Source organism: Pezoporus flaviventris, unplaced genomic scaffold (genome assembly GCF_033815535.1).
Source record: "Pezoporus flaviventris isolate CSIRO_AGI_PZ_B2104156 unplaced genomic scaffold, CSIRO_AGI_Pfla_v1 ptg000002l, whole genome shotgun sequence".
Taxonomy (NCBI): domain Eukaryota; kingdom Metazoa; phylum Chordata; class Aves; order Psittaciformes; family Psittacidae; genus Pezoporus; species Pezoporus flaviventris.
Genome location: NW_026892550.1, coordinates 35,949,859 through 35,976,045, shown reverse-complemented (window position 1 = coordinate 35,976,045; position 26,187 = coordinate 35,949,859). Strand labels below are relative to the sequence as shown.

The 26,187-nt window shown below is 43.1% G+C and overlaps 2 protein-coding genes across 3 annotated transcripts; one reads left to right on the top strand and one right to left on the bottom strand.

The window, feature by feature from the left end:
* The first annotated feature begins 3,980 nt into the window (after positions 1–3,980).
* On the top strand, positions 3,981–11,116 carry SAP30 (Sin3A associated protein 30). The gene is made up of 4 exons (XM_061474991.1): positions 3,981–4,631; positions 5,962–6,084; positions 8,658–8,756; positions 10,690–11,116. Exons 1-4 carry the CDS (start codon positions 4,317–4,319, stop codon positions 10,810–10,812), a joined length of 660 nt encoding a protein of 219 aa, XP_061330975.1. The 5' UTR covers positions 3,981–4,316; the 3' UTR covers positions 10,813–11,116.
* Positions 11,117–14,210: 3,094 nt separating this feature from the next.
* On the bottom strand, positions 14,211–21,955 carry SCRG1 (stimulator of chondrogenesis 1). 2 transcript variants are annotated; one of them, XM_061475007.1, is made up of 3 exons: positions 21,809–21,955; positions 16,050–16,312; positions 14,211–14,503 (listed from the first exon to the last, which is right to left on the bottom strand). In XM_061475007.1, exons 2-3 carry the CDS (start codon positions 16,283–16,285, stop codon positions 14,449–14,451), a joined length of 291 nt encoding a protein of 96 aa, XP_061330991.1. In that variant the 5' UTR covers positions 16,286–16,312; positions 21,809–21,955; the 3' UTR covers positions 14,211–14,448. The 2 variants fall into 2 exon arrangements, with proteins under 2 accessions (XP_061330991.1, XP_061330999.1); XM_061475015.1 differs by lacking the exon at positions 21,809–21,955 and having other exon boundaries at positions 16,050–16,809.
* Positions 21,956–26,187: the final 4,232 nt, after the last annotated feature.

The window sequence follows — 26,187 nt, the reverse complement described above, 5'->3', positions numbered from 1 at the left end:
GAAGTGAAAAAATATACAGTCTGTAAATAAGTCCCAATATTCCTGTTCTTTGGACTCTATGCTTGAACAGATTTGGATAATTAATTGGAGGCAGTGCAACAGTAGGAGGCAGTAGCACAGTTACTTGGTTAGAGGCAGTTGGTTAGTTGGAGGCAGTAGCAGTTAGTTGGCGCAGGAGTGGGAAGGGAAAATCAGAAATTCAAAAATCAGAAAAAAAGAGAGACCAATAAAAAGAATAGGACTTGTTTCTGATAAGGGAGGAGAGGTTTAGTCACTGTTCTTTATCACAGCCCATGAATGCCTATCAAGTAGGTTGTTCTTTTATCAAAACCACCAGGGCATGTGGTAGAATTTGTGGAATTTTAAAAGTACTTTAAAGTAATCTATTTTTCTTTTGAAAAATCCAAATCAATCCAAGTTACAATCCAAAACAAAGAAAATGTATATTTGCTGTGGAAAAATGTACACCAATAGTTTTCCTTATTATTTTATTTGCTAACAAGATAATTTCAGGTGCTGCGCACAAGTGCGCCAATGTGTGCTGTGGAAGAGTCGTCCCCAGTTGAACCTTATCATGTGAAGATGTACACAGTTAGAAGCCACATTTGCATTCCATGATTAATTACTAATAATATGTTTGCAGCACGCCTGCAATATATCCTAGGTGATGTGTTTGGTGTCATTCTTCTCTCTCAAATTACAAAACACATCAGTCAAGAGCCAACAAGAGCTGAGACATATGGCATCTCAGAGTGGCACAAGCTGCCCAGCTCCACCTGTGCCTGGCCCACCTCAGTGCCAGGAGGGGCCACCAAGTCCTGCCAGCTTCAGAGCATGGGAGCTGTGGATTCAGGCACACTTTTGGGGATGCTGTAGCTCCTGCTCCTACTGCATACCACTTACTAGTAGTACATGCTGTGGTTTTGGCACCTATGAGGGATGTAGATAACTGTTGCCTTCCGTATGATTCAGTTCTGCTTGTGTGCACGGCTTGTAAGTGCTACTGGTATCTCATGCAGAGTTGCTGGTTTGTAGCTGCCTTTGAACTGGTTTAATATTTAATGTTTTACTCTAATCAGTATATTGTTGCAATGCTGCATGGTTTTACGTTTATTTAAAATCTCTCCCTAGATGTGTTTTAGTTATACCTGAATAATTCTACCAATCACTACTAGAGCTTATGTTATAAAATAATAATTTTAGATGACAAACTCTGCGACAACTGATTTTTTTATCTCATGAGGCCCAAGCTTCATGAAAGTTTGCACATCCATCCTATATTAAGCTTGATACTGCCTGTTAAGCTCATTTAGCTGCAGCTTTGTATTTTCTGTCTGCAGCTCTTTGTATTTTTTGATCCCACATATGACGCAAGACTAAAAGTGGCATGATTTCTTTGTTACTGTAAGCAGGGGTTCATACCAAATGAGGCAATCATCCCCCTGAATGGATCACACGATCCTGCCCTTCCACTGGACCTTCCTGTGTCCTGGGACATCATGCGACTGAGCGGTAAAGCAGGGTTAAACTTCTCTGATTTTCCTGTCACTGGTCTAGTTGTAACACAATCCTGTTTGCCAGAAATGCTTTTGCAGGCACAAAGAAGGACAGGGCACAGGTGTGAAAATGCGCAGTTTATGGCAGAAGCAGGACCATCATTCTCAGCCCCACAACTGTGTTATTGTGATCTAATCACGAAACTATGATACTCCTCTACTTGAAATTCCACTTAAAAATTAGCATACTGGCAAGCATGGCTGGGTAACATAATCAGGCTTTTAACTGCTCACAAACTGTACAAAGAGGATCAGAAACATTTAAAATGCACAACTGATCTTTCCATTGCAGCAAATCACAGCAGCCAGACCCAGGCTGACATGTTTTATGCTTGCAGTAAGGTCAAATATGTCTGAAGAAATGAAAGGGACCTCTACAGACATAGCCTAAGAATCTAGAAATTGCTATTCAGAATCCAGATTTCCACTAAAGAATTCCTGGAACTCACCCTTGTCCCACTTTTCCCAGCTTGTGCTTCCTATGTTTTTCTTTAAGGCCCACTATCATTGTTACTGATTTGTTGTTGGGTTTGGGTTTGGTTTGGTTTTTTTTAACATTATTATATTTTTGAAAGTGTAAAATCACAAGAAACACAAAGTGAGTTAAACTTCTGATGCTTAAGACTGCACAGCAGCAGAGCGTGGAATTAAACCCAGGCACTCCACATGGTCTTCAATCAAACAAACCGGGATTCGGTATTTTTCCCACCTCTTACACAATTCCTTTCTCTAATGCCTGAAACGTGACTTCTAGGGAACTGCTGCCAGTGACTTTATGCTGAGTTTAGCTTCAGTTACTGTATCCTTCCTTCAGCTGCAACGGTGGGTGAGTGAAGCGGGACCTACCCTTGTTCTCTAATACCAGGTTATGCAATCAGATTAAGGAGCCATCTGCAGCACAAACCAAAACTGCGCTATAATCGCGTTCCCGGCTCACGCAGAACTTTGGCTTACGCAGGATCTGTGTCTCCTCGAATCACTCACCGCCCTCCCCACTACTCCTCTCCTCCTCCTGCAAGCTGGAAACGCAGGCCAAGCGATACGGTCAAATATTTCAGTGATTAAATCATTACGCTTCGAGTACGGTCAGCTCGGATGCCGCTTCTGAGATTTAAGGGAGTATTTGCGGCCGTTCAAAAGGAAAGCAAAACCTCACCCTTTACTGCGTCTGCTTTGAAGGCGCTGGAAGAAAGAGAGAAGGTCAGCTTGCTGCTTCTGCCGCTCTGCTGTCGACAGCTGAATCGTTACATGGTTTAATGCCAATGCATCTCGCATCGTAGTTTTTGTACTCTCAAAACAGAAAATAGTTGCTTTTATCAAGTGTTTTCACACTGTTTTAGCTAGCCGTGTGCACAGCAGGGTCTTGGTTCACTCGTAGCGAAAACGATTCTGCATTCATAGTCTTTTCTGTTGTTAAAAGTCACCTTTATTAACAAAAAGCTCTTTTAAATGACAAAAGTGTGAACTCGCAAGTCCTCTTTGTTTTCAGAGATCTTTACCAAAGGAACGCCAGGCGGACCCCTTGCGTGTGGTTTAAAAACAGATGTAACAAAGGCCGGAGCTCAGGCTGCTCTCGACTCAGAGCGGCAATCGGGGGCTGCGACCAGGCTCCCAGGGAGCTGCCCGTGACAGCGGGATCGGCGCGGCGGCACCCGGGGCAACCCGGCAACGGTTGAAAAAGTGTAAAAGAAAGGAGGCGGCGAGGCAAGAAGGGACGACAAGAAATTAATCCCCAACTTGTAGAAAACCCTGGACAAGTGGCCCGGGTGGCGGAAACACCGGAGCTGGAGTTAGCGCCGAGGGAGGCAGCGAGGAGCACCGCCAGAGTCCGGGCAAGGGGAAGCGCGGCCGCCCGATGCGCCCTTGGCGGAGGCACGTTTACGCGCTCGGCGGTGCGGACGACAGCGCCGGTTCCTGCCCGGCCTCTGCCTTCCGCCCGGCGCCTTTCTCGCCTTCCCGCCTCCGGCCGGGATGAGCTCTCCGCATGGCTGCCTTTCAAATCCCAACGGCCGCGCCGCTAGGGAGGAGCGACAAGGGGGGGAATAAGGGGAAGAGAATGAACGGGGCCTTTTAAAAAGTGGGCTGAGCAGCTGCCACCCCTCCGCACGGCGGGGCACAGGGTGCGCAGCGCGGGGCAGGACGGAGAGGAGCAAGCAGCTGCCACCGGGGCGGGACTGCCCAGCCAGCCCGAGCACCGCAAAGCGGCACGGCGAGACCCCAGCACTGCGCGGCGCGCCCCCTGCACTCCCGCCCGCCCGCCCGCCCGCCCGCGCTCCCGCCGGCGTCGCGCAGCAGCTCGGGAGCGGTAGTTCTCCCACCGCGGCGAACGCGGAGGGGTCGGTGGGGCAGGACTGCATTTCCCGTGGCGCCCCGCGGCGGGGAGCCGGCATGCGCGGCGGGCGGGGCGGGGCGGAGCGGCGGGCAGGTTGCTGTTGTTACATAGGAAACAGCTGAAGAGTCTCCACATGACAGAGGGGGAAGGAGGAAGTGGGGTGACCCGCGGGGCGCCGCTGCCGCTCCGGTAGCTGTGGGGTTCGGGCAGCGCAGCAGACGGGGATAGCCCTTCCCGCGACGTGCGGGCTGGCCGCCCTCGGGGGCGGGTTTGCAACCCGGTGCCGCCGCTGAGAGGAGGCGGGCGAGCGGGTAGAGAGCGGGAGAGCGCTTCCCCGGGCCGCGGCGTCTCACCGGGGAAGTTCGGCGCGGGGCGGGATCCTGCCTCTTTCCCTTCGGCTTCCCGCCGCAGCGGCGGTGGCGCCAGGCATGAACGGCTTCCCCCCCGAGGAGGTGACCCAGCGCGGGGCGGACCCTGCCGCAGCCGCCGCGGTGGTGGGCAGTGCGGGTTCCGCCGTTGAGGTGCCGCCGCCGCCGCCAGCGCCGTCGGGGCTGGGTCCGGCCGTAGCAGCCGCCGCGGGCTTGGTGGGCGCCGGGGGTGCGGGCGGCCCCGGGGCAGGGCAGCTGTGCTGCCTGCGGGAGGAGGGGGAGCGGTGCGGCCGCGCCGCCGGCAACGCCAGCTTCAGCAAGCGGATCCAGAAGAGCATCTCGCAGAAGAAGGTGAAGATCGAGCTGGACAAGAGCGTAAGTCCGGGCAGGGGAGGATGCCACGCACAGGGGCCGGGGCTGCGGCGGGGCAGGCGGACAAAAGCGGCCAGTGGGTCTCGGCGGTGCGTGCTTGGGCAGCGGCGGCGGGTCCGACCCCAGTCCCCGCTCCCTCCGGCCGGGTACTCCCATGCCTCAGTTGGTTTGGGGGATTTTAATAAAGTTTAGGTTTGGTTTTGTTTTGGTTTTTGGCGGCGGGGAAGCGTTGTTTCCGCTTTCGCCCCTTTTTCCGTAGCACGGTGGAGTTTGGCTAGTGCTGCAGAAGCGCGGCCTGAAAGTGCTCTTCATCGGCAGGAGGAGCAGGGGGAAAGCCCTGGCCCCTCCTGCGTGCTCCTGGGGTCTCCTTCCAGCTCCCAGGAGCGGGGGGCACGGGCTGCGCTTCCCCCGCGCAGCTGGAGCGGGAAGCAGCGTGGCTGGGCAGCGCCCCGCCTCCCCAGAGTGGAGCCCGCATGGCTCCCGCCGCGCTAGTTTGTGTCTGTTTCTGGCGAGCGCAGCGCTCGGCTGCTCCGCCTCGTGTTGCAATGTTGCACGTCTCCCTTTGCCACTGTATCTTCCGCTCGGCAGCCATCAGGCGCAGCGCGGCTCGGCACGGGAGCGGGGACAGCCCCGTTTCGGAGGTGTGCTTCTCTGGCCCCGTACCACAGTTTTTTTTTCCGGCGCGGGGGCAAGGTCGCTTAAAATGCGCGGTAGCGGACGTGAGTACTCCGCGGGTCGGCCAGCGGAACCCCCGCAGCTGCCCCACCCCGGGCCGGGAGTTCCTCGCTCCGCAGGCGCGATCCCTAAGCGGGGTCCGTACTTTCTTTGCCGTGAAATTCGGTGTTGGTACCTGCTGAAGAGCTCTCCAGTGTGTGCAGACCCCCACAGACGGAAACATAAAGAAAAGGGAAAAATACCCAAAGAAGTGTTGCTTGACCTGCCCTAGGTAGTGGAAGTGAAACAAGAGGTGGGAGGCTATAGATGGGAAATGGGAGCCGGCATTTTGCCCTCCAAAGAACACCTGAAAGCTTGTTTTGTGTTTGCTTCCCGATCCCCGGGTTGGGGTGCATGGCTGGAGGGAGGGTGGTACGCGTATGTGTCTGCAGCCTGTTACTGCTGAACCCGTAGATTGCAGGACTCGGCTTCCCTTGGCCAAGCCGGTGGCAGCGAGCTGCAGCACAGCACATTGTTGAGCAGAACCCGGTAGAAAACCTTTCTCAACGCAGTTAATGTGGCTGCGGTTGCTGAAGGGTTGTTTCTGTATGTGCGTTTATATTGTCAGTGGGAGATTCTGACGTGAGTTTGACTGAAAGACGCCGAATTACTCTTCCAGGCAAGACATCTGTATATTTGTGACTTCCACAAAAACTTAATTCAGAGTGTGAGAAATAGAAGAAAGAGGAAAGGCAGCGATGATGATGGTGACTCACCCGTGCAAGACATCGACACTCCAGAGGTAGCTAAGTAGTTGTTTGGTTTGGTGTTTATTTTTTCCTAACTGTCCTGTTAAGCTTGTTGTTAATGACTACCAAGTCCACACAGACACCACTTTCTTACGCTATTTTGGAGCATGTGGGAAAGATTCTTGATTCACTCTTAATAGAACAGAATCTTACAGTATATTTTCTGTATTAATTGTGCATAGTAGAATGAACAAGAGTCTGTCTGTGATTTTTTTGGCTGCTCCCTCTCTCACAAAACAGCTGTTTCCAGCTTGCTTTTTGGTGCTCTCCAGAGTGGTGCTTTGCCACATAACAGCAAACTGTCTTCGCAGGAGTTGACAATTTGAAGGGAATTGCACATGGGGCTTGGGATATTGTCTGTGCCCCATCCCTCTGATCCTTTACTCTGTGCTCAGTGTGTTGGAGATGGCTCTTGCAGTTATTCTGTTGCCTTAGTCACCTTACACACAGTTTAACAATGGTAGTCTGTGTTTTGACCCTGTTGTTGGGGGAAGAGACATTCAGGGAGTTGTGCTATACAAGAAGATGGTGTTTTTCCCACCTGATTTCTCTGCTGCAGACCAGTGAAACTTCACCCGTTAAAAAAAGTTTTAAACCTTTCTCAGAGCACAGTAGGAGAGACTGCGCCAAAGGCTCCCTTTTTTTTTCCCCTCTCCATGTGCTCTGGATTATTTCTGCTACAGCCTGGTTTAGCAGGTGCTCTTCAGTGTGGTAATTCTGAGCAGAGGCTGTCATGCCTACCTGTTCCTTTCTGAGAGGGATTTTTAAAGCATTCAAACATTGCTCCGTAAGTGTTAATTTAATGGAATCCTTATGGTCAGTATCTGTAGTTAGCAGCATCGTAAGTGGTGAAATTTTGTATAGGAATCTGTGTCTAAAAGCACGTGGCTCCAGTCCGAAGGCTCTAGCTAAGAGGATTTTCGGGGATTGGGAGTAGTTTGATGTTGGGCTGTGTTGTTTGTCTGTTAAATATCTGGGACTGCATCTTTGAGAGTTGTCTGAAGCTAATGCTGTGTGTGACTTCAGGTAGCTCTCTGGCACAGTGGTAATCGCAGCTCTCTTGCAAGCCTGTTTTCTTTTCTCATGAAAGAATTATTAAACATGTCACAACTGATAGATATCTCTAGGACAAGAAAGCAAGCTTTTTCTATTAATGGCACTACTGAGCGAAATTAAACTGCCTGGGAAGTATTTTTGAGGAGTTTCAGCTGGCCATTTGGATAAGGGCAGTATGTTCATCCCACATTATTACTGCATGCATTAAGTGCCCATTGGCCCTCAATCTTCTTTATTTTCAATTGCTATCCAGTCTACTAAGGAAAAAGTAAAAATACCGTTCTTCTGAAGACTTGTAAAGCGTTCTTGTTTCCATCTTGGTTGTGACCATCATTACCTGTTAGAAGTGGCTCCTACAGGAGGCGAAGAGGCTTCTGCAGTACTGGTACCTTCTGCGACTTGATGGAAAGCTGCCAGTACTCCTCTGTGTGATGCTCTGGGGTGTGGATTCCGCACTGTGACTTGGGAAGTGGAATTTGTGCCATGTAAGCTTTAGAACACCAAAAGATACCTACCCATCCTCTGTCATGGAAGGCTGCATCACATAAAGTCTGGCCAGATTACCAAGTATGCAGTAGCACTGCTTTTCTTGAAGTGTTCTGTAGTGAGACTGCTAAATGAATTTAAAGCAAAAGCAATCTTTAATGCAGTGAGTTTGGAGAATGCTATTGTAATTGCCACTGATCTAGCAGACTTTCTCATTCAGCCTGCTTTCTCAGCTTACTTTCCCACTCAGTCATCTGGTTAAGCTCTCTTCCATTGTCAAGGAAGGTGGGAGGAAGGTAAGCTGTTGCTGGGAGAAGTGACTGTTGGTCAGAGTTCATGGGATTCAAAACTGGCAGAGGACTGGGTTAAGGTTGTGTGTTTGTATCCCTAAGAGGACCTTGTGCAATTCTCTCAACTATCCACTCGTGCTGAAAAACAGTTTGGCTAGTTACACCCATGCACATAACTTCTGCATTGTGCTTATATAGCAGGAGTATGTTTGGAGAGCAAGAGCAGCTGTTTTCTTCTTTCACCTCAAGCCAAGAAAAACTTTGCACTCTAGACTTTTTCCTGATTCTAATACATGCTCTTTTGTGGTGTGGATGTGCCATATCTTGCATGGAACTTGTGTAAAAAATAAAAAAAAATCACAATATAGGGCCCTCCTTTGAATCAGCGTCTTCATAGATGCTGTATGAAAGCTCTTACTGGGCCTTGTGTTGTCATGCTTGAACTGGGGAACAAATGGAAAACCCAGTGAATTCTGAATACTGTCCACAGCTAAAGGGTGGCAGAGCCATGCTTGGTAATGATAAAATGCTCTTAAACTGAGCTGGGGTGTTTTCCTTTCTGCTGGAAGGTATAGGGTGGAGGTTTTTTTTTGTCAAAATGAGGTCTGCTGGGCTGACTGTTTTCACTTGTGTGTCTGTGAGATTCCAAAATGTTTTTGAGAGGCAAACTATTAATGATTGAATCATTTTCAGTTGCATTAGATTTCCTCCCCTTCCGCCTCCTTTTCTTCTAGGTTGATTTATATCAGTTACAAGTAAACACACTTCGAAGGTATAAAAGACACTTCAAGCTACAGACCAGACCAGGACTTAACAAAGCACAGCTTGTTGAAGTACGTATGAGCGTTTGCTCCATAATAGAAAATGCAACTTGCCATAGCATGTGGTTTTCTATACAATGTGATAGTTGCATAAAGAGCATGTGTAGTCTGGCTTTTAGGAGAACAAAAGGGAACTGCTTATCTACTTTCCTTTACTGCCCACAGCTCCTGAGCCAAGTAAATCAAAAGTAAAAGTTCTTTCCAGAGGCGGGACTCTTCCGATAGGAGTATGTGCTGCTTAAAAACATGAGGCGTTGAGTTAGAGCAGTAAGATGATCTGCATGTCTCTGAATATCATAGAATCATGCATTTACAGTCTGTGCATCAGTCACACCTTCACCTGAAGTGTCCTGCTGAAAGAACTAGAAACTGAGGGGTGGTAGCGAAGTTCTAGAAAGGTTCAGAGTTTGCTTTAGAAAGTTAGTTACTGCAAGCATGTTCTTCTGTATATGTAAAGTACGTAAACCTGAAAAAAACCAGGGTTCTACTGATAATTAATTCTGTTGATTAAAATCACTGGGATCTGCCATCAGAAAAATGGAACTTTATGAAATTAAGGATTTTTATTAATATTCCTAAAAGTGCTGGAGCTGTGTGCGTACAGCTGTACATAAGCATCTTTGCAGCTTAAAAGTATATTTTTAAGGAATTCTGCACTACAAAGATGCAGTTACAGCATGCTGATGTAAATATGTGGGAGAACTGGTGTCTTGGTTTAAGCCATGGCAGCTGGTTATCTTCTTAAAAGGGAGGTATAGCTACTGTTTTTTCACTTATGTGCAGAGATACTCAGTTATACTCCAGTGCAGATATTTTGTTGGTCTGTCCCTTAATTTGTGTGGATTAAAGGCGAGATTCTTAAATGTATGGGAGATCTCAAGGCTGAGCTGCTGCCACTATAAGAATGTGAAATCAGGCTTCTGTTTTCTTATCTGCAAGTTGAGGTACAGCTAGCTTTTGAGTTAGCAGTAATGTGATTTGAAAAAGCACAAGCTGTTTTTGTTCTGCACAACTGGCATTTTTTAAGTGTCTGCTTTAGGTATCTCTCTAGATATTTGCATTGGGTTATTCTTACTGCATGGTGTGCACCAGCAAAGCTGCTTCTGTCATGTGCTTGGTTTGACTGACATGCAGGCCTTTGTGAACATAAGTTGCAAAACTTGTGTAGTTTACAGTACATGTGATTCCTTGTAACCTGTCCTTACATACGATAGACACTCCTCTGGCTGTTACTTAAAGTTCACTTCAAAGGACTCTGTCACTCTGTCAAACTACTTCTTTGTGATGTTCTTTTTTTTTTCTTTTTTTTTTTTTTAGGAAGATGGGGTTTAAAAAGCTTCCTAACTTGCTAATTAGACTAACCTTTTATACCTATATAGCTAGTAGTATATAGTGGTAGTTAAATGAGCAATTCCATGTTTCTTGCTTGCTAATTGCAGTCTAACAAAACATTCTGCCAAAAGCCAGAGAATAGACTTGGGCAAGTATAATATTTTGCATGGTTTGTGTTAGAGCTGATGTTCATTGTGGTGAAGGGAAAGACTTCTGGAATGGAGTAACAAAAAAATGATTCAAAAACTGTTTAGAGATCATCATATTTTAGTGTTCCAGTGCAGTGAATTTTCAGTGATAGTATTTTGAAGATTCTTGAATTGTTGTGGATGTTTCTGTCTGTGACTTGATACAGACATACCCTCATGTCCCCCCCAGCCTGAGTGATGAGCAGTAGCCTCCCATTTCTGTGCTGTCGTTTTGTTGATATTCTGCAGTTATTAGTTGCTTTATAGTTTTTTAGTTAAACTGCACCAAGTCTTTTGAAGAGAGGTAGCTTTTTTAAAGCTGCTTGATTAATCTTTTAAAGCTTAATGTCCTCAATTTCAGTCTGAAACTTTGGTTACTGCATATAGGAGTTGTTATTTAATTTCCTTGCATTCTTCCTTTGTAGATAATTGGCTGCCACTTTAGGACAATTCCAGTGAATGAAAAGGACACCTTAACATATTTCATCTACTCGGTGAAGAATGAAAAGAACAAGCCAGATCTAAAGATGGATAGTGGGGTTCATTAGACGGAAAAGGTTGGGACTGAGACTCAGGCTGCAAATCAAAAGACTGAGGTTTTGTTGATACGCAGAAGCTTTCTTTGTAACTTTTTCTCCCCAGAGACTTTGTCTCTGTTTTATTTTTCATAACCCTGCTGATTTGTTTGAAAACCATCACTTATGAAACAAATTTCCTCAGCAAAAGTATTTTAAATAAATATCACTGATACTGTTGCTTGAGTGGGTGTGTCTGTAACTTACTGAGTTACTTGTACCTAATAGTTATGCTTTGACTAACTATGTAATAATATTAAAATATTTTTCAATTAAAGTGTGCCAAGAATATATTTATGAATGTACTTCAAGTTCTCATGGTGCAATGCCTTTAAAAAAAACCCAAAGCTGTGGCAGACTTGGCAATAGGTTCCTTTTCCTAAGGTGAAAGGCTTTAAATGACAGTCCCAGTTGTTAGCTGGGCAGAAATAGTTGAATGACATTTTATTTTTCCCCTTGAAACAGGAATTGATGGGGGATTTTCTGGTGTGTGTATTCATCTTGTCACTGCTGGGATATGTGCTTCGAAGCACTGAGACCTTCCTGCTCCTATATTAAAATGGGGAAAAAAAAAAGCAGCTCTCAAATTTCAAAGCTATAAGTAGGATGAAAAGACTGCTGCAGCTTACTGTGCTGAGAAATCCTTCCACTCGGTAAGAAATCCTTTAGCTGCTGACTTCTCCATTTGTCTACATAGGCTGCTGCTCAGAACTTAATTGGAGAATGGAAGACGGAGTCTGTGCTGGGTCAATATAGTATCTTTTAATAGGCATGCTGCTTCTTTTTCATTGCATGCATTAGCTCAGGCCTGTTAAAAATATAAAAACAAAAATCCCCAAACAAAACTTATGATAACACATATGAGAAATATCCAGCAATACTTTTGCTTTTAACTGAGTATCTTAGTAAAGTCTGTTGTTGAACATGATATTATGAATGACTTTTTATTGTCATTTAACTGTTGTGCCAGTCTAAATGTGTGATGTATGGAATATGATTTTTCTTCTTTAAATGACACATAAATTGAAAACGTGGAAGGGAAACAGTTCTTAAAGCAGAAGAGAACACAGCTTCAGCTTTTTCAGTTAGCATTTGTTGCAACTCTTAGCCATAATCTAATGTTGAAAAGGTTTTTCTTAATTTGGGGAAAAATGAGAAAGCCGTATTTCTGTGGTTTAATTTGCTCAATGTTAATATTATGCATTTTTTGAAAACTACTCTTTTGCTAGCATCACTGTAACTAAGATGCTGCAGTTTGCTTTTTCTGACCTGTGACAGTTGCATTGAACTGAATGATGATAAACCATAAAACCTAACCTTAAACTGGCTGCCTTCCCAGTAGCTCTCAGTGGCCTTATTTCTTTCACTTGCAGTGTCTTATATATTTCTACAATAAAGTTCTGCAGTGTTGGCTGCAGTTCAAGACAGTTAGTGATACCTAGGTAGTAACAGCTAAAATTGGTATTCCTTTGAAGAGCTGTTTTAGTGCCCATTTCACTAGAGAGACTGTGAAGTTTGCTAAATATCTGCACAAATTCAGCTTGTCACATTTAAAGTATAAACAGCCAGGGGAGCCTGGCCATGCATAGGGCATCCAAAGGACAAGAGCTTTTTCTCTTGAGTGCCTGGCTGGGGTGAGTGTTCTCACCTAGGCCTGGCAGGACACATAGAACCTTTGGGAGGAGGGAGAGAAACAAAAGCAAGTTTCTATGGGACATCAGTCTTAAGGTAGTACCCTAAAGTGACCATATCCTGCTATATGTGGAAAGCAGCAGAATTTTGCTCCAGTGGATTATGGATTTTCCAGGAGTGGTGGAAGGAAAGTGACTGAGAACCACCTACTAACTTTATCACCCAGATTTGCATCTGCCTTATTTTTTTTGCTACTGCTGCTTTGAAAAGCTGTGAATGCCAGGCGTACATTACATGATTCATGCAGATAGTAGATGGCACAACCAATAGAAGTTATGTGCCCTTGTTACTGCTAGATGGTTATAGAGGACTTCACACAAGAGCAGATACCATGTGTTTCTTTAGCAGAGCACTGACTTTGGATATTTTGACTGTGGGTTGTCAGATTTATGGGGTTTTTTTTTACCCTTAATTTGGTAGGGAGCCTAAAAGGCTTGAGAATAATTACACAAACCAGGCTTAAAAAGCCTGGTGACACAAACTGTTTTAAGAGTTAGTAGCCTAAAAATTACTTGGCAAAAATAGTACGCACAGATTTACTTGAAACATTTATTATTAGCTATGTATAATCACCTCCCTCCCTCACCATCCAACCCTGGTTTACTAACAGAGGAAGAAAAACAGTCATTGTGATATTTCATACTGCATGTGAAATAAGTCTGGTAAGCTGGTGGTAGCAGGTTTTGTGGTGTAATGGTTCAAGATTATTAGATAAATAGTACACTTTTTGACTGGAAAAGGCTAAATAGTTACTTCAGTACTACACACCTTCCGTATGACTTGATAGCCAAAGAGGTTTTGTATGTAAAGCAATAAGCCGGGTTTACTGCCTATAAGCCTGCTTTGTTCAAGTGGTTTTCCTTAAACTTACAAAAGGACACAAATTTTTAGCTGTTTTTCTCTTGTACTGCAGTTGGTGTTGGCAGGCGTTGAGAGGTGACTATCTACAGCCTAGATCATGATAACTCTTAAACATTAAGATGATTGCTTACCTCTTTGTCTTCTCTTCCGTAGTTATTGCCTTACAGGGCTAGCCCCAAAATAAAAACCCAGCATTAAAACTTAATTGTGGAGTACTGTATTTCAAACAAGGCTTGATTAAAAAAGCTGCTTAAGTGTGGATTTTTATGTTGCCTTAACAGACTAAATTAGTCCTGTCTTCTTTAGAGGTCTTTCTGGAGATACATATATATATATATATATATATATATATATATATGCTATTGTAAGTGTCCTAGAATTTTAATGCTCAATGTTAAGCAATTTAAGGTTTTACAGAGTGCATAGTTAATGCAGGTGACCACTTACACATATAAATCTGCTTTAGTGTACTAGTAATGTGCATTTTGCCTGCTTCCCTCCACACCTTCACCCCATGGAATTTTTAAATGTTAAATTTTGCCTTTTGTAGGTGCATGTAATTTTAAGATGTTCAGATAGACTGTGGGAGCCTGTCTGCAGAAGTGCCAGCGACGGACTAGTTTCAGCTTAAAGCAGCATTAAGTGTGTGATGGCAAAGCTGTACAGCAGTGAGTTGCTACAAGAGCCACCTTTCTAATGACATGAAGGCTTAGGCTTGAAGTTTCTTCATCCAGACTTGTTGAGAATGTTGGGCTGAGTAACAAGAGTTAGGCTTTTTGCTGCAGGGTGAATATTAGAAAGCATTATGAGCTTGTACAGTCTTTTACACCATTATGGGAATTTAAGTCAGCTATCAGATTTGAAAGGAGAACTTTTTACATATTTGAGATTATGAAAAGGTATAGAAAAGTTTTTTTTCTACAGTGTAAAAAGAGGCACTGTCTTGTGGTTAGAATGTTTTTTTTTTGAGGTGGTGGTTTTGCTTTCTCCTTTGAAAGCATTGTTATGTGACTGTAGAATGATGTCTGTTGTCTTCACTGGCAGACTTTATATCCATCACTGACTGTTGCAGGGTATCACAAAAGATATCTTTGGTCCAAAGAAAATATCCCTGAAAGATATTATCAGATATTTCAATAATTAGATCATTGGGTTATCAGAGCTTTAACATGGCATGCATGTCTAGTTGTTGACTTTTTAGCTTATGATGGGGTATACATAAGATTACTGTGTTCATGGGTTGCACTTGCAGCAATGCACATCCAACTGCAGATCTAGATGTAGATACTGCATTTCTACCTCTGCTGGCCTGATCTGGAAGAGATGGCAAAACATTTTATTGCCTGAACAGCGCAGACTCCACCCTGGAATTGTATCTTTGAGAAAGTAAACTTATAAAATACATAATATTATATTAAAAAAGCATGTGCATGTATTCGGCATGCACATGCGTACTGTTTAGTGCGTTTGTCCTGAGAGCAGTCCTGCAGCATAGGTTGTCTGTACCTCAGGATGGTTCAAGTAAAACCTTATGTATTTGTATCAAAGTAAGAGGCTTTGTTAGGCTGCTCACAGTTCAGAGATTGAAGCTAGACACCAAAAGTGTGCTTCAGAGTGAGGATACCATAGCTAGTTTTAGGGAAAGTAAAATATGAAAAACTTATTTAAACTGTGTTCAGTTTGAACATGAGGTTTGTAGCTGCAGAAGTCATTCCCACTTGGTTCAGACATAGTCCCCTACAGGAGTGCTGGAAAGTTGCCTTTTATTGGATTTTAGGGGACATCAGAAACTTGTGTCGTAAGAGGAGCACATATTAAAAGTAAATTTTGCTTCCTGTGTAATGCCATTACATTCTAGTGTCCCTGAAGCATTAGTAAGTTTTGCAGTGTTGATATTTTTTATTAAATTTCCTGAATAAAAGATGTTGCTGGAAAGCTGAATTAAATAATACATCTTAATACATTTTATTACTTCAAGCCAATATGGGCCGGTGGTGTTTATTAACTCAATATTAATTTTGTTGCGATGTACATTCTTTCTGTAAAACAACAACAGCAAAACCCATGTTCAGCGAGAACTTCACCATTCAGCTTTGTCAGCAGTGCCAGCGAGCTGAAGAAGTGTTTATGTTCTTGAGCTAAATCTTTACCCTCCCTTGCAGGCATTTGTGAACCTCTGTTCTCCTTTTTTGCTTTCCTACTTTAAACAGCTGTCTTTACAGAATCATTTATTCAACTGACATATGTGCATATGCCTTAGAATAGCAATACAGTTCTTCAATGTGTAACAGAAATCTAATAGTTTTGTTTATGGTCCTGAAATCTTTGCAAAGTGCTGTGAGTAAGGATATGATGTAGTTATCATGCTCAGTTTAGATCAAACAGAAGAGTAAAAAATTGGGTGATTTAAACACTGAAGTCCCCTATAATAGGATATGGAGGTTTACACCATAAGCAAGTCCTAGGTGAGACACTGGAAAAAAAAAACTGAAAACTGTCGGTGGAGTAGGTAATTGGCTCTCTCAATATTATTTCAAACTATGTGAGGTGATGCATTTCTTTAAAATGGTTGCTTATTCCATCATGTAAAATGATGGATATATAATTAGCAGTCACACAGAACAGTACGGGTTTATATAAAATGAGTGTGGTCTTACTTCGGGCAGCAGAGCAATTCATTCCAGCTGCAGTAACAGATCGTGTCACAGCCCTTCCCTTCCCAAAAATGATTTTGCAGACCATCATCGATTTGGCGAAGGTTCTCTGTGCCATCGGGCATGCTGTCACAGCTGTGGTCTTTGAGGGCTCTCCGGTAACAAGAAGGATGCCGGGAAGGTGCCGCAGGGGTACCCAGGAGGGTGCTCAGCAGAAGCAGCACTGAGACCATCTTCATTTTTGCCAAGCTTCCTGTGGCAGGGTGCTAAAGAGAAATAAGGTACGTGACGCCGGTATAGCTGCTGAACAGATCCCCCAGTTTGCTCTCTGGCTTGCATCTCTCTGTTGTTATCATTTTTTCCTGTGAACTTTTAGAGGTGCTTGAGCCTGAGTGCTGGAGAGTGTTTTCTCCTAGGAGGTAAATAATATTGCAGCAGAATTGATATTCATTACTTTCTGTACAACCTTGGGAATCCTTTCATTGGGAATTGGAGCTTCTGTTGCTGGCAATTTTGTTGTTTCTGTGGCCTCTCACCTTGAGAAAATTGCTTTGAGCTGGCCATGTTCTCTCAGTGGTGTGAGTGACTCTATCGATTGCTACTAAAGCAGGGGAAAAGGTCTGGCTGTGTTTCCTTGCCTTCCTCGCTGTGTTGCTTCTCCAAACAGGATTCACTCACATAAAAATAATACTATCTTTCCCCATCAAAGTTGTGGAAAAAATGTATGCTGACTGAATGCTCCAACATGGGCTGCTGGAGAAGCTGAAGCATTAACAACTGCAAGGAGAGCTGAAGCTCTCTGCAGGGCTGCCAGGTGCCACTGTCCTGGACTGCAGGCTCTGGTATGATACTGCATTACTGAGAATTTCCTCTCTTGTTTTCTATCTTTTTTTGGTACTGCAACCTACTTAGTTGAGTCTTGCTGCAGGAGGTCATTATGATTTCATTGGCTTTGTAAAAGGTGGGATAAATTATCCCTTACAAAACTCTCCTGTCGGTGACTAGGCTTTCTGTCATCTGCATGAGCTCATTTAACGCTTGCTGTGCTATTCTGTGCTGCTTTGCACAGACCCTGGCCATGCCACAAAGCTTCTGATAACACCTTTGAATTGTATTTGCTTTTAAATTGACGTTTGGAGCAATGCTTCAACCTAGACTTTATTGGTCTTAGGAAAGAGAATGGGGCTTTTACCTTTCCTCATGCTTGAATGTAAGGGGTCTATTATCTTACTGAATTTAACTAAGAATTCTGTTCTGAAAACCAACACAAAGTGATGGTGAGCTCTCCCTGAGTGCTCTTCACCATACTTGTGTTAGCCTCAAGCCTTTGTCATTAACATGGACAGTGGGATTGAGTGTGCTCTCAGCAAGTTTGCCGATGACACCAAGCTGTGCGGTTCGGTTGATAGCCTGGAGGGAAGGAATGCCATCCAGAGGGACCTTGACACACTTGTGAGGTGGGCTGATGCCAGCCTCATGAAGTTTAACCATGACAAGTGCAAGGTCCTACACCTGTGTCGGAGCAATCCCAGGCACAGCTACAGGTTGGGCAGAGAAGAGATTCAGAGCAGCCCTGCAGAGAAGGACTTGGGGCTGCTGGTCGATGAGAAAATGAACATGAGCCGGCTTCAGTGTGCGCTTGCAGCCCAGAAAGCCAAAGGTATCCTGGGATGCATCCCAAGGAGCGTGACCAGCAGGTCGAAGGAGGTGATCCTGCCCCTTTTCTCTGCTCTCATGAGACCCCACTTGGAGTACTGCATTCAGCTGTAGGGCCCCCAACACAAGAGGGAAGTGAACCTGTTCAAGTGAGTCCAGAGGAGACCACCTACAGCTGGTGTGCCTCTCTTGTGGAGACAGGCTGAGACAGCTGGAGTTATTCAGCTTGGAGAAGAGAAAGCTCAGGGGAGACCTTAGAGCAGCTTCCAGTACCTAAAGGGGGGTTACAAGAAATCTGGAGAGGCCCTTTTTTTAAAAGGGCATGTAGTGACAGGACAAGGGAGAATGGCTTAAAACTGGAAGAAGGTAGGTTTAGATTAGATATAAATAAAATGTTCTTTACTGTGACAGTGGTGAGATACTGGAATAGGTTGCTCAGAGAAGCTGCGGATGCCTCATCCCTGGAAGTGTTCAAGGCCAGGTTGGACAGAGCCTTGGGCAACCTTTTCTAGTGGAAGGTGTCCTCTCCTGTGGCAGGGAGTTGGAACTAGATGATCTTTAAGGTCACTTTCAAGCTTAACCATTTTATGAAGGAAGACTTTGCTGCCCTTCACCCTGTTGGCACTTTGGTGTCAATCCCCTAACACTACAGTGTTATTTGTGGGCTGGCTGTAGTCTTTATTGTGAGGCTGAAGAACAGGCTGCTCTAGACTAACCCAAAAATAACTTGGCATAAGGCAATGTCTGACCGAAGGCAAGATGGCAGAATTATTATCTAGATAAGAAAAAAAATAAGGCACGCCAGTTATAGAAGCCAATTAATGGAGTCCCACTTGGGTTACTTTTTTCAGCTCTTGAGATCACCCTTAAAAACAAACAAAAAGCTATTAAATGTATACTTTTACTGGGGTTTGTAGTTATTTTTCCTGTGTAGTTGTACCACCACCATAGCTATCTTTCCAATCTCCCATTCCTTCAGCCAGTGAATGACATGCCAGAGACTGTAAGAAAATCTGGAAATTTAAATTTGTAGCGGGGATAAAATATGACACCTTGATGCTCTTCAATTATATTTTTCCATGGGATTTTGAGCAAATTTGTTTTTTGAACACCAGTAGCCAAATAAAATATTAAAAAGTGAAAATAAGTCTTTGTGTATTTTTTAACTTCCGTTTTAGAAGCAAAATTCATTGAATAATTCCTTTTAGTTTCCATGAATCTGTGTTTGAGCTTTTGAGTAGGAGATGCCTATAAACCACTAGTAATGGAGCCTTGGGGATCTATTTTTTAATTACCTTAGAGTGCAGTATTGAAAACCATACTGTCTTTATTAGGTTTAGACCTCAAAACTACTTCTCAAATAATGTAAACATTGTTCTAACTTTGCCTAATGTTGTTTTTTTAGTCTTGAGTAAAGAATCTATAGTATTATAATAATGGTTTTATTTTGTAGGAGTATAAACACTGCAGTTATGAGGGTTCTGTTCAGAGAAGCCTAATGCCTAAAGAGAGCAAGTTTGTTTATACTATAGCTTGATAAATGCCAACGTCAGGGAATACAGTTTAACATTCTTCTGTTCAAATAATTGAGCTTAATTATTTAAGTATTTAATGGAAGAAAAATTCCATGAAAGAGATATTTAGGAAACTGGGGGTTCATGCCTTTGTTTCCTGTGATTAGATTATTCTGTGAGTTCTTCCCCTGAGGACGAGGTGTTCATGATGTCTTGCTCTTGTGTAAGGTTTTGCTGTTTGTTTTTATTCCTAATGATATGGGTGATATTTCCCTACCTGGAGCTCAGCTGGAATGCTCATTTGAATCTCTTGCCAGCTGCCTGCCTGCTCAAAATCTGTAGGAATTCATTCTGTCCTGAATATGGGAAGATTTTCTATAAACTGTCAAATTGCTAGATTAAAAAATCATGACCTATGATTTAAGGTAACTCACTACTTTCATTTGAATATAACAGGATACTGCCGTAGTGCATCGTTGAGAGGGTTTATGTGGGTGACTGCCAAAATCAGTATTAGCAAAGTCAGTATGCTGGTGAGCAACGGATACACAGCTTTGCTAACAGGTCAGTTAAGCATCTTACTGATGCTCAGCATTGCTGCTATATAGAAGAAATATTTATTTTTGTTATTATTTTATTTCTGCTTTTTTTTTTTCCTTTTCCCCAGATCATAACCAAAAGGAACCTTTTAGTCAAAAGATCTTTCTTCAAAAGGTTATTTCTTCCCTGTGAGAGAACCCTCCCTATTTGCAGATGAAAGATTGCCAAGGACCTGAAGTGTTTCATCATCTCCCTGCACTGGATCGATGCTGATAAACTTGGCAGACCTTTCAGATGCAGCATCTTTTTCTGACAAACTGCTGCAACTTCTTTTCTCAAATAGGATTGCACAGATGATAGAATGTCACCGATTGCCTGGGTAAATAACGAGCTAGTACGTGCATATTTATTTCAAATGCATGTTAAAGACTTTATCTGCTTTTGCATGCTACAGAAACAGTCTTTTCTCATAAAACAGATCAGGGAATTAAGGTGAACAAATCCAATCACTAAGGTGACTCAAAGACTCATTGCCTCAAGCGCCCTCTCTCATTTCTTTATTGTATAAAACCTTCTGAAAAGGTAGCAATGACAATCATGCTAGGCCTGACCAGGTTGCTCAATCAAGATTATATTATTTGAAATTCTAGCAGGAGTAAAGCCATCTGAAAATACTGAAAACAAGCTCCTTGCATTTGCATAAGTTCTTTCCAGTGAATTACTTACTTTGGTTACTTTGACGTGGGGTAAGTAAAGTTGGAGACCAAGTGCAGCTGGGAATACAAGTGCTTTGAAATAATTTGGAGTTTTGTGTAAAGGAAAATGCTTAGTTCTGGAATGTGCACAGTGAGTCAGGAATCAGTGCTACCTTCTGCTCAGTCAGCTGAAAGTGTTTGAATTACTCTGCCAGGCAATTTGGCACTATACAGTCTTTGGATCTGCTAGGTATAGAGGTAGTCAGAAAAGACCAAAGATTAAAACACAAGTTTCAGCCTTCTTGGCCAAGAACAATGGAGTAATATTTCACAAGATGTGCTGCCCTTTAAAGGTCACATGGTATTAGTAGGAGCTCAGGCGTTAGGGGATAGAAACAGTGAAAACTGAGAAATGGCATAAAATGTGTATTTCAGCATCTCTAGAGATCCTGCATGTTTGGGAAAAGATAAAGATTTACAGTCTGGTCTATCAACCATTAAATATAGCCTCCAGCATTATTAAGCAGGCTGCATCTCCAGTTGCCTGATGTTGAAAACAAAGAATATGTAATTAATACACTTTTGGTGTAAGATCTTTTCCAGTCTGTGCAGTGGCATGTGCTGGGTTAACAAGTTGCACTTAACATGAAATTAATATGTGTTTACTCCTTAATGCACATCAAGTTCAAGAGCTAAAAATATCTATTCAAAATAAAATGTCTTTTATTGTTTATTTGTCAAGTTTCCATTTCAGAAATGCCTGTGTGTTAGTGCGTAATAGTTGGGTTTATTAGGGCACCCCAAAGAAATCATTACACAAGAGCTGCATAACTGATAATATTATGAAGTTATTTTCTATTAAAAAAAAAAAAAGAAAAATCCTTCAAATCTGTTTTGCTTGAACAGTTGGTGCATTGTAAGGACAGCAACTATGCCTCTGAGAATGAATTCAGTGAATTACTGCTTTGTAATTACCATCAATACCATGATTCTTTCCAGAAACTGAGTTCTCATTAAAACCCATTTTGTTTTCTTAAAGACAGCAATTCACGTGAATGCACCTCTCTCCATATTCACCAATTTTGCAATAATATTGAGCACTGGAAGGCAATATAGTATGTTTAATGACTTCAGATGTTAATATGTAGCATCCAACTTCGAATAAGAGCAAGATAGTAAAAGAATTCTCTTTAGCTGGATTGTATCTGCGCATCTGTCTTGAAGAGCATCTCTTGCCTACAATAGATCTGCTTCTCCCAAATCTTCTGCATGTTTCCATATATATTTCTAATGCTGGACTCTGTAACTAATATCAGCAGAACAAGTGCACAAGGATAATTTCAGGAACAAGACATACCTTTCTCTTCTGCTTCACTCCCGTCCACTTTCTTGGCAGCTGTATCTTTTTAGTTGTGCCCAGAGAGAGCTAGAGCTGGTGGGGATGAGAAGAGGGAGGGAGGGCTGACGGGAGATGCTGTACAAAGAGCTCTTTGTTTGTCTTGACTTCTGCCTTCGATTGATGGCTCTCTTGTCCACCAAGGGGTCAGAGGATGGGCTGGCTTCAAGACCTACCTCTTTCAGTCACTGGCAACCTAGACTAGGGGCAAAAAAAATCAACACCTCCTTTCCGCAGGAAACAATTAGTTCATCCAAGATGAGAAGGTGTCTTCTCAGAGAGCAAAGCATAACATCCAGAATGTGTCTTGCTGTGGAGCATAAGAAGGCTGGAGAGAGCAGGAAGGAGATGGCTCCCAGGAATGCATAGGCAGATCAACATGGTTGCTGGACAGATGCCTTATCTTGCACTGGGCGGAGAAGAACAATCTCAGGCAATACTTTACTTCCTGACTTTGGGATTCTTTCAGGTTTTTGAAACTGAGAGGATTGAAAAAACTATAATTACTTTAACTAGATTGCTAGTGCAGTATACTCAACAGTGCCACACACTGAGTTCCTTACTGACCAACCGTTTAATTGAGAAGTAAAGCATTACATTGAACAGTATTTCAGAGGAAGTAATTTTAGTCTAATATAGTGAATTAAATAATCTGGTACCATAAAAACACATAATGAGTTTCTTAGATGGAATTGAGGTATTATGTATTAATGAGAAAATGCTCATGAGGGTGAAGTGTGTGCCCTCATATTTCTCTTGCAATTTGCCCCTAATTCTATTCCTATATCTATTTTGTGGTGTGAATAGAGAAGTATGGTTGCACTTTAGCTGTTGAGCTGTAATTCTCACATTTTCTGGTCTGCATCATTCTGATTCTGATGTTGCTTCGAAATAATCTTATTTTTTTCTATCTGTTTGGCTGCTTCCAGTACAGAGGTTCGTTAGGAGTACAAAAAGGTGCCTCTGCTTAGCTGACTGTCCTGGGTTCAGCTCTAACAGTTAAACCATGACACTGACTTAGTTTACAATTTGATGTCTTGGTGCTTGTTCAGTTGGATTTATCATATGCCAGAAGTGAACTAGGGCATCTATAAGAAATGTGCATCCCGTCTTCTGCTGCCTCAGCAAGCAGAGTATGCGAAAGGCACAGATGCTTAGAAGCAAAGCTCTTGAAACTGCACCCACCTACTCACAGTGGTCCCATACAGCTGGGCATACCCCCTCTCTGCTGGAGATAGGCAGCTGGGACAGCAGAAAGCAGGATGCATAGTTGTACCTCTGCCTCTAATTCAGATTGGAAATGTCAGGCAGGATATTTTTTTGCCACTTCTGTTACAGGCATGGTGACTTAAAAGAGGAAGGAGGAGGTAGCAGTGGGCAGCTGCTGTCAGAACAGGAGATTCTTGCCTTTTCAGGCTGACAAAATGCCTGGCGGTGCCTCTGCTTTCCAACAGAAGTGTTTTTCTGGTGCAGATCCTGGCCACGGCTGTCCTTGCCTTAAACAAGATTATCCTAATGCCTTTGGGAGTACACACTGTTCCAGGGCAGCGTTGTACTGCAGGAGGAATCTGTGAGCCTAGTGTGGCTGTACAGAGACAGAGGACTGGCGGCAAGCAGGGGTAGAACTTGGAGGAGGGAATGAGAGCGTATTGTACTGATGCTCTGAATTTGGATGCCTTTTTAGTTAATTGCAAATAAATTTTGATATTGATAATTTGAAGGTTTTATGAGAAGATGTAATAAAATTGTATTATTTATTTCCTGTCAATTTCATTTCTCTTGTGTTTTCCAGGGAGTACTCCGTGTTTCCAGAAGGTATTTTGAGAGCCCTGTTTGGACAGCAGTCCAGCATACTAATAGTTTTGTTTATGAAGTGTGTGAGGGATATTTCCTTCAGAAAATGCCCTGCTGCATTTTGAAAAAAGACAGTTCTAACAAAGCTGATGTTTAGCTGATGTTTTTTTACCTTCTCTCACCATAGCTCCATGAATGACGTTTTCAGTCACTGAATCATGAATCGCGTTCAACTCCTTATGGTTAGAGACCATGGTTTAGAAGTACACACCCCCCTATTCCTGTCTAAAGAGGTATGGGAATAGTAGGGGTAAGATGCAAAGTACAGCTGCTTGTTTGTAGTTTCGTTTATTTTTTTTCCCTGGCTGGAGCTGTTGGAGCCAGCAAGAAGTGATGGCCCATGAGGAGGCAGTGGCAGATGGAGGCAGGAGGGGGTGGTGACGGGGTAGTAGCAGCAGCAGCAATCCGTAGGAGAGAAGTAGTTTTCAAAGGAGAATGGCCCCTGGTAGCGTGAGAAAGAAGAAAGAAAAGGCAGCACTGAAATTCAGCTGCAAATGTGTGGGGCTCTCTGACATACAGCATTACTCTAGACTAAATTTGTATAATGTGCTCTGGGAAAATAATCTCACTTTTTCTTTTTCTCTTTTTTTTTTTTTTTTAGCTACTCAACATTCTATATGTGCTTTGTGTTTTTAATGTGAGCCACACAGGTTTAGCTTTTATTCTGCAAACAAAAATCACTTTGCATCTTATTGTATCACTGGTATCAAACTCAGATCTCTTCAGGCTGACAGTGAGAAATACTGATGCTCCTCCACTCACATTAAAACTTCTTAGAAGATAACATTTAACATATGAGTCAGCTGGTTCATTAATACGTAGTGTTTATATGAGAAGATCTGTAAGGAACCTCAGAACCTGATTTTGAAGGATGATGCAGTGGGAAAGCCTTCTGTACTTGAAGATTATAAGGGAATTGAAGTAAATATTGTAGGGATACATAAAGACCTCAGACAATTAATGCTGCAGTAACGACAGTGCCAGCACAGCTAAGACATTAACTGCTTACAGGATCACAGTGGGTGCCTTGGAGTCACTCTTCAGCAGAATGGGTATTTAAGTAAGGATAAAGATCTTATATGCTCATTTTGCAAATATTCACACATGTAAAACAAACATAACTTGCGTTGCACCCCTCATATCAGGCTTTTCATCACTCAATGTCTATAATGTCAGTCAAAAGAAGTATTTGAAACATGTTTTTCGTGCTTTTACTTTGTGTCATTTTAATTTTGTATCCTTTGTTCTGTTGACGATTGTTTTTAGGAAATGTTTGTGCTGTTAATATTCTATCATTGCATCTGATAATTTGCTTTATATCTTGTACCTGTATTAGCCTGGGGGATTCATCTGAGTTTTCCGGAACACTGTTTGTTGTTTGTTCTGAAGAAATCGGGAGACAGCAGTTCTTGTTCATGCAACATTTCTTCTGTCTCTTGCCTATATTTTTGGGTGCTGCTTCCAGCATCTGTTCCCAGAATCTCAGAGCTCCTCTGTTTCTTCTCATTCTGATTTTTGTCTTCCTGGTTTTGATGTTAGTTTTCTCAACTTTTTCTGCAGTCTGTGCTTGGTTAAAATATGCAACACAAAGCACTGGGGTAATCAAAGTAATCTTCTAGTGTATTTCCTCAGATCAATGGTCTATTGGCATGCTCAGGCTGCTGCTGCTTTTCTGTGAAGGCAGAGAGGATGCAATGTATCGAGAACCTGCTGACGCTATGGACTATCAATTCCGGACAGGCCAAAAGAGGTAATGTTTTGTATAAATATAAAGTCTGGTGTCTCAGACTGGCAAATGAATCTGAATGTATTATGGAAAAATGTGTCTAAATTGGGAAACTGTTCCCAGTTACCAGTCATCACAGATATTGGTTGTCTGACACCTGAAAATCCATGACTGGTCTGATTCTTTGTTGATTCAGAATGTGATGAGGGTTTGGTTGGTTGGTTTTTTGGAGGGGTTATTTGGATTGGTTTGGAGTATTTTTTACTGCTTTGCTAGGATTTAGCTGTTAATACTTCAAGGCACCTGGCCTTGAGTGTGTGCAGCTGCTTCTGCAGCTGCTGAAGTTGTTTAGTGCCAGGAGTCTGATAGAAAGCAGAGAGATACCTTTGCCTCTAACACCTGTGCTAATTTCTCTGTAGTTAAAAGAAAAAAATTGAAGAAGCAAAACAAACAAAAAAATCCAAAGCTAAACTTCTGCTGCTAATTGTAAGTCTGATTTAGGTTTCCTTTTTCACCACTAAAAGCATTACAGACAGCGCACTGATTTTTTTAAGTCCTTGACCACGGCACTGCCTTTTGTCTGTTACAGGGTGGCTCTGATGCTACTCAAGGCTGCTTGCTGTGCACTCAGCTCTGGAGCGTTGCAGAGAGACTGTAAAGGCTTGTCCAGACCTCAGGCTTTTTACCTCTGCTGCTCATCCACGTGGTCACCAACAGTACAACACAACTGGAAAGTATCAACTTTGACTGTGTGGGGTAA

Coding starts and splice junctions, on each gene's coding strand:
- SCRG1 (XM_061475007.1), bottom strand. CDS start 16,285: ATGAAGATGGTCTCAGTGCTGCTTCTGCTGAGCACCCTCCTGGGTACC. Junction 14,504..16,049: donor GAATTGCTCTGCTGCCCGAA/GTAAGACCACAC, acceptor AATATCTTTCAG/GGATATTTTCTTTGGACCAA.
- SAP30 (XM_061474991.1), top strand. CDS start 4,317: ATGAACGGCTTCCCCCCCGAGGAGGTGACCCAGCGCGGGGCGGACCCT. Junction 4,632..5,961: donor AGATCGAGCTGGACAAGAGC/GTAAGTCCGGGC, acceptor TTACTCTTCCAG/GCAAGACATCTGTATATTTG. Junction 6,085..8,657: donor AAGACATCGACACTCCAGAG/GTAGCTAAGTAG, acceptor CTTTTCTTCTAG/GTTGATTTATATCAGTTACA.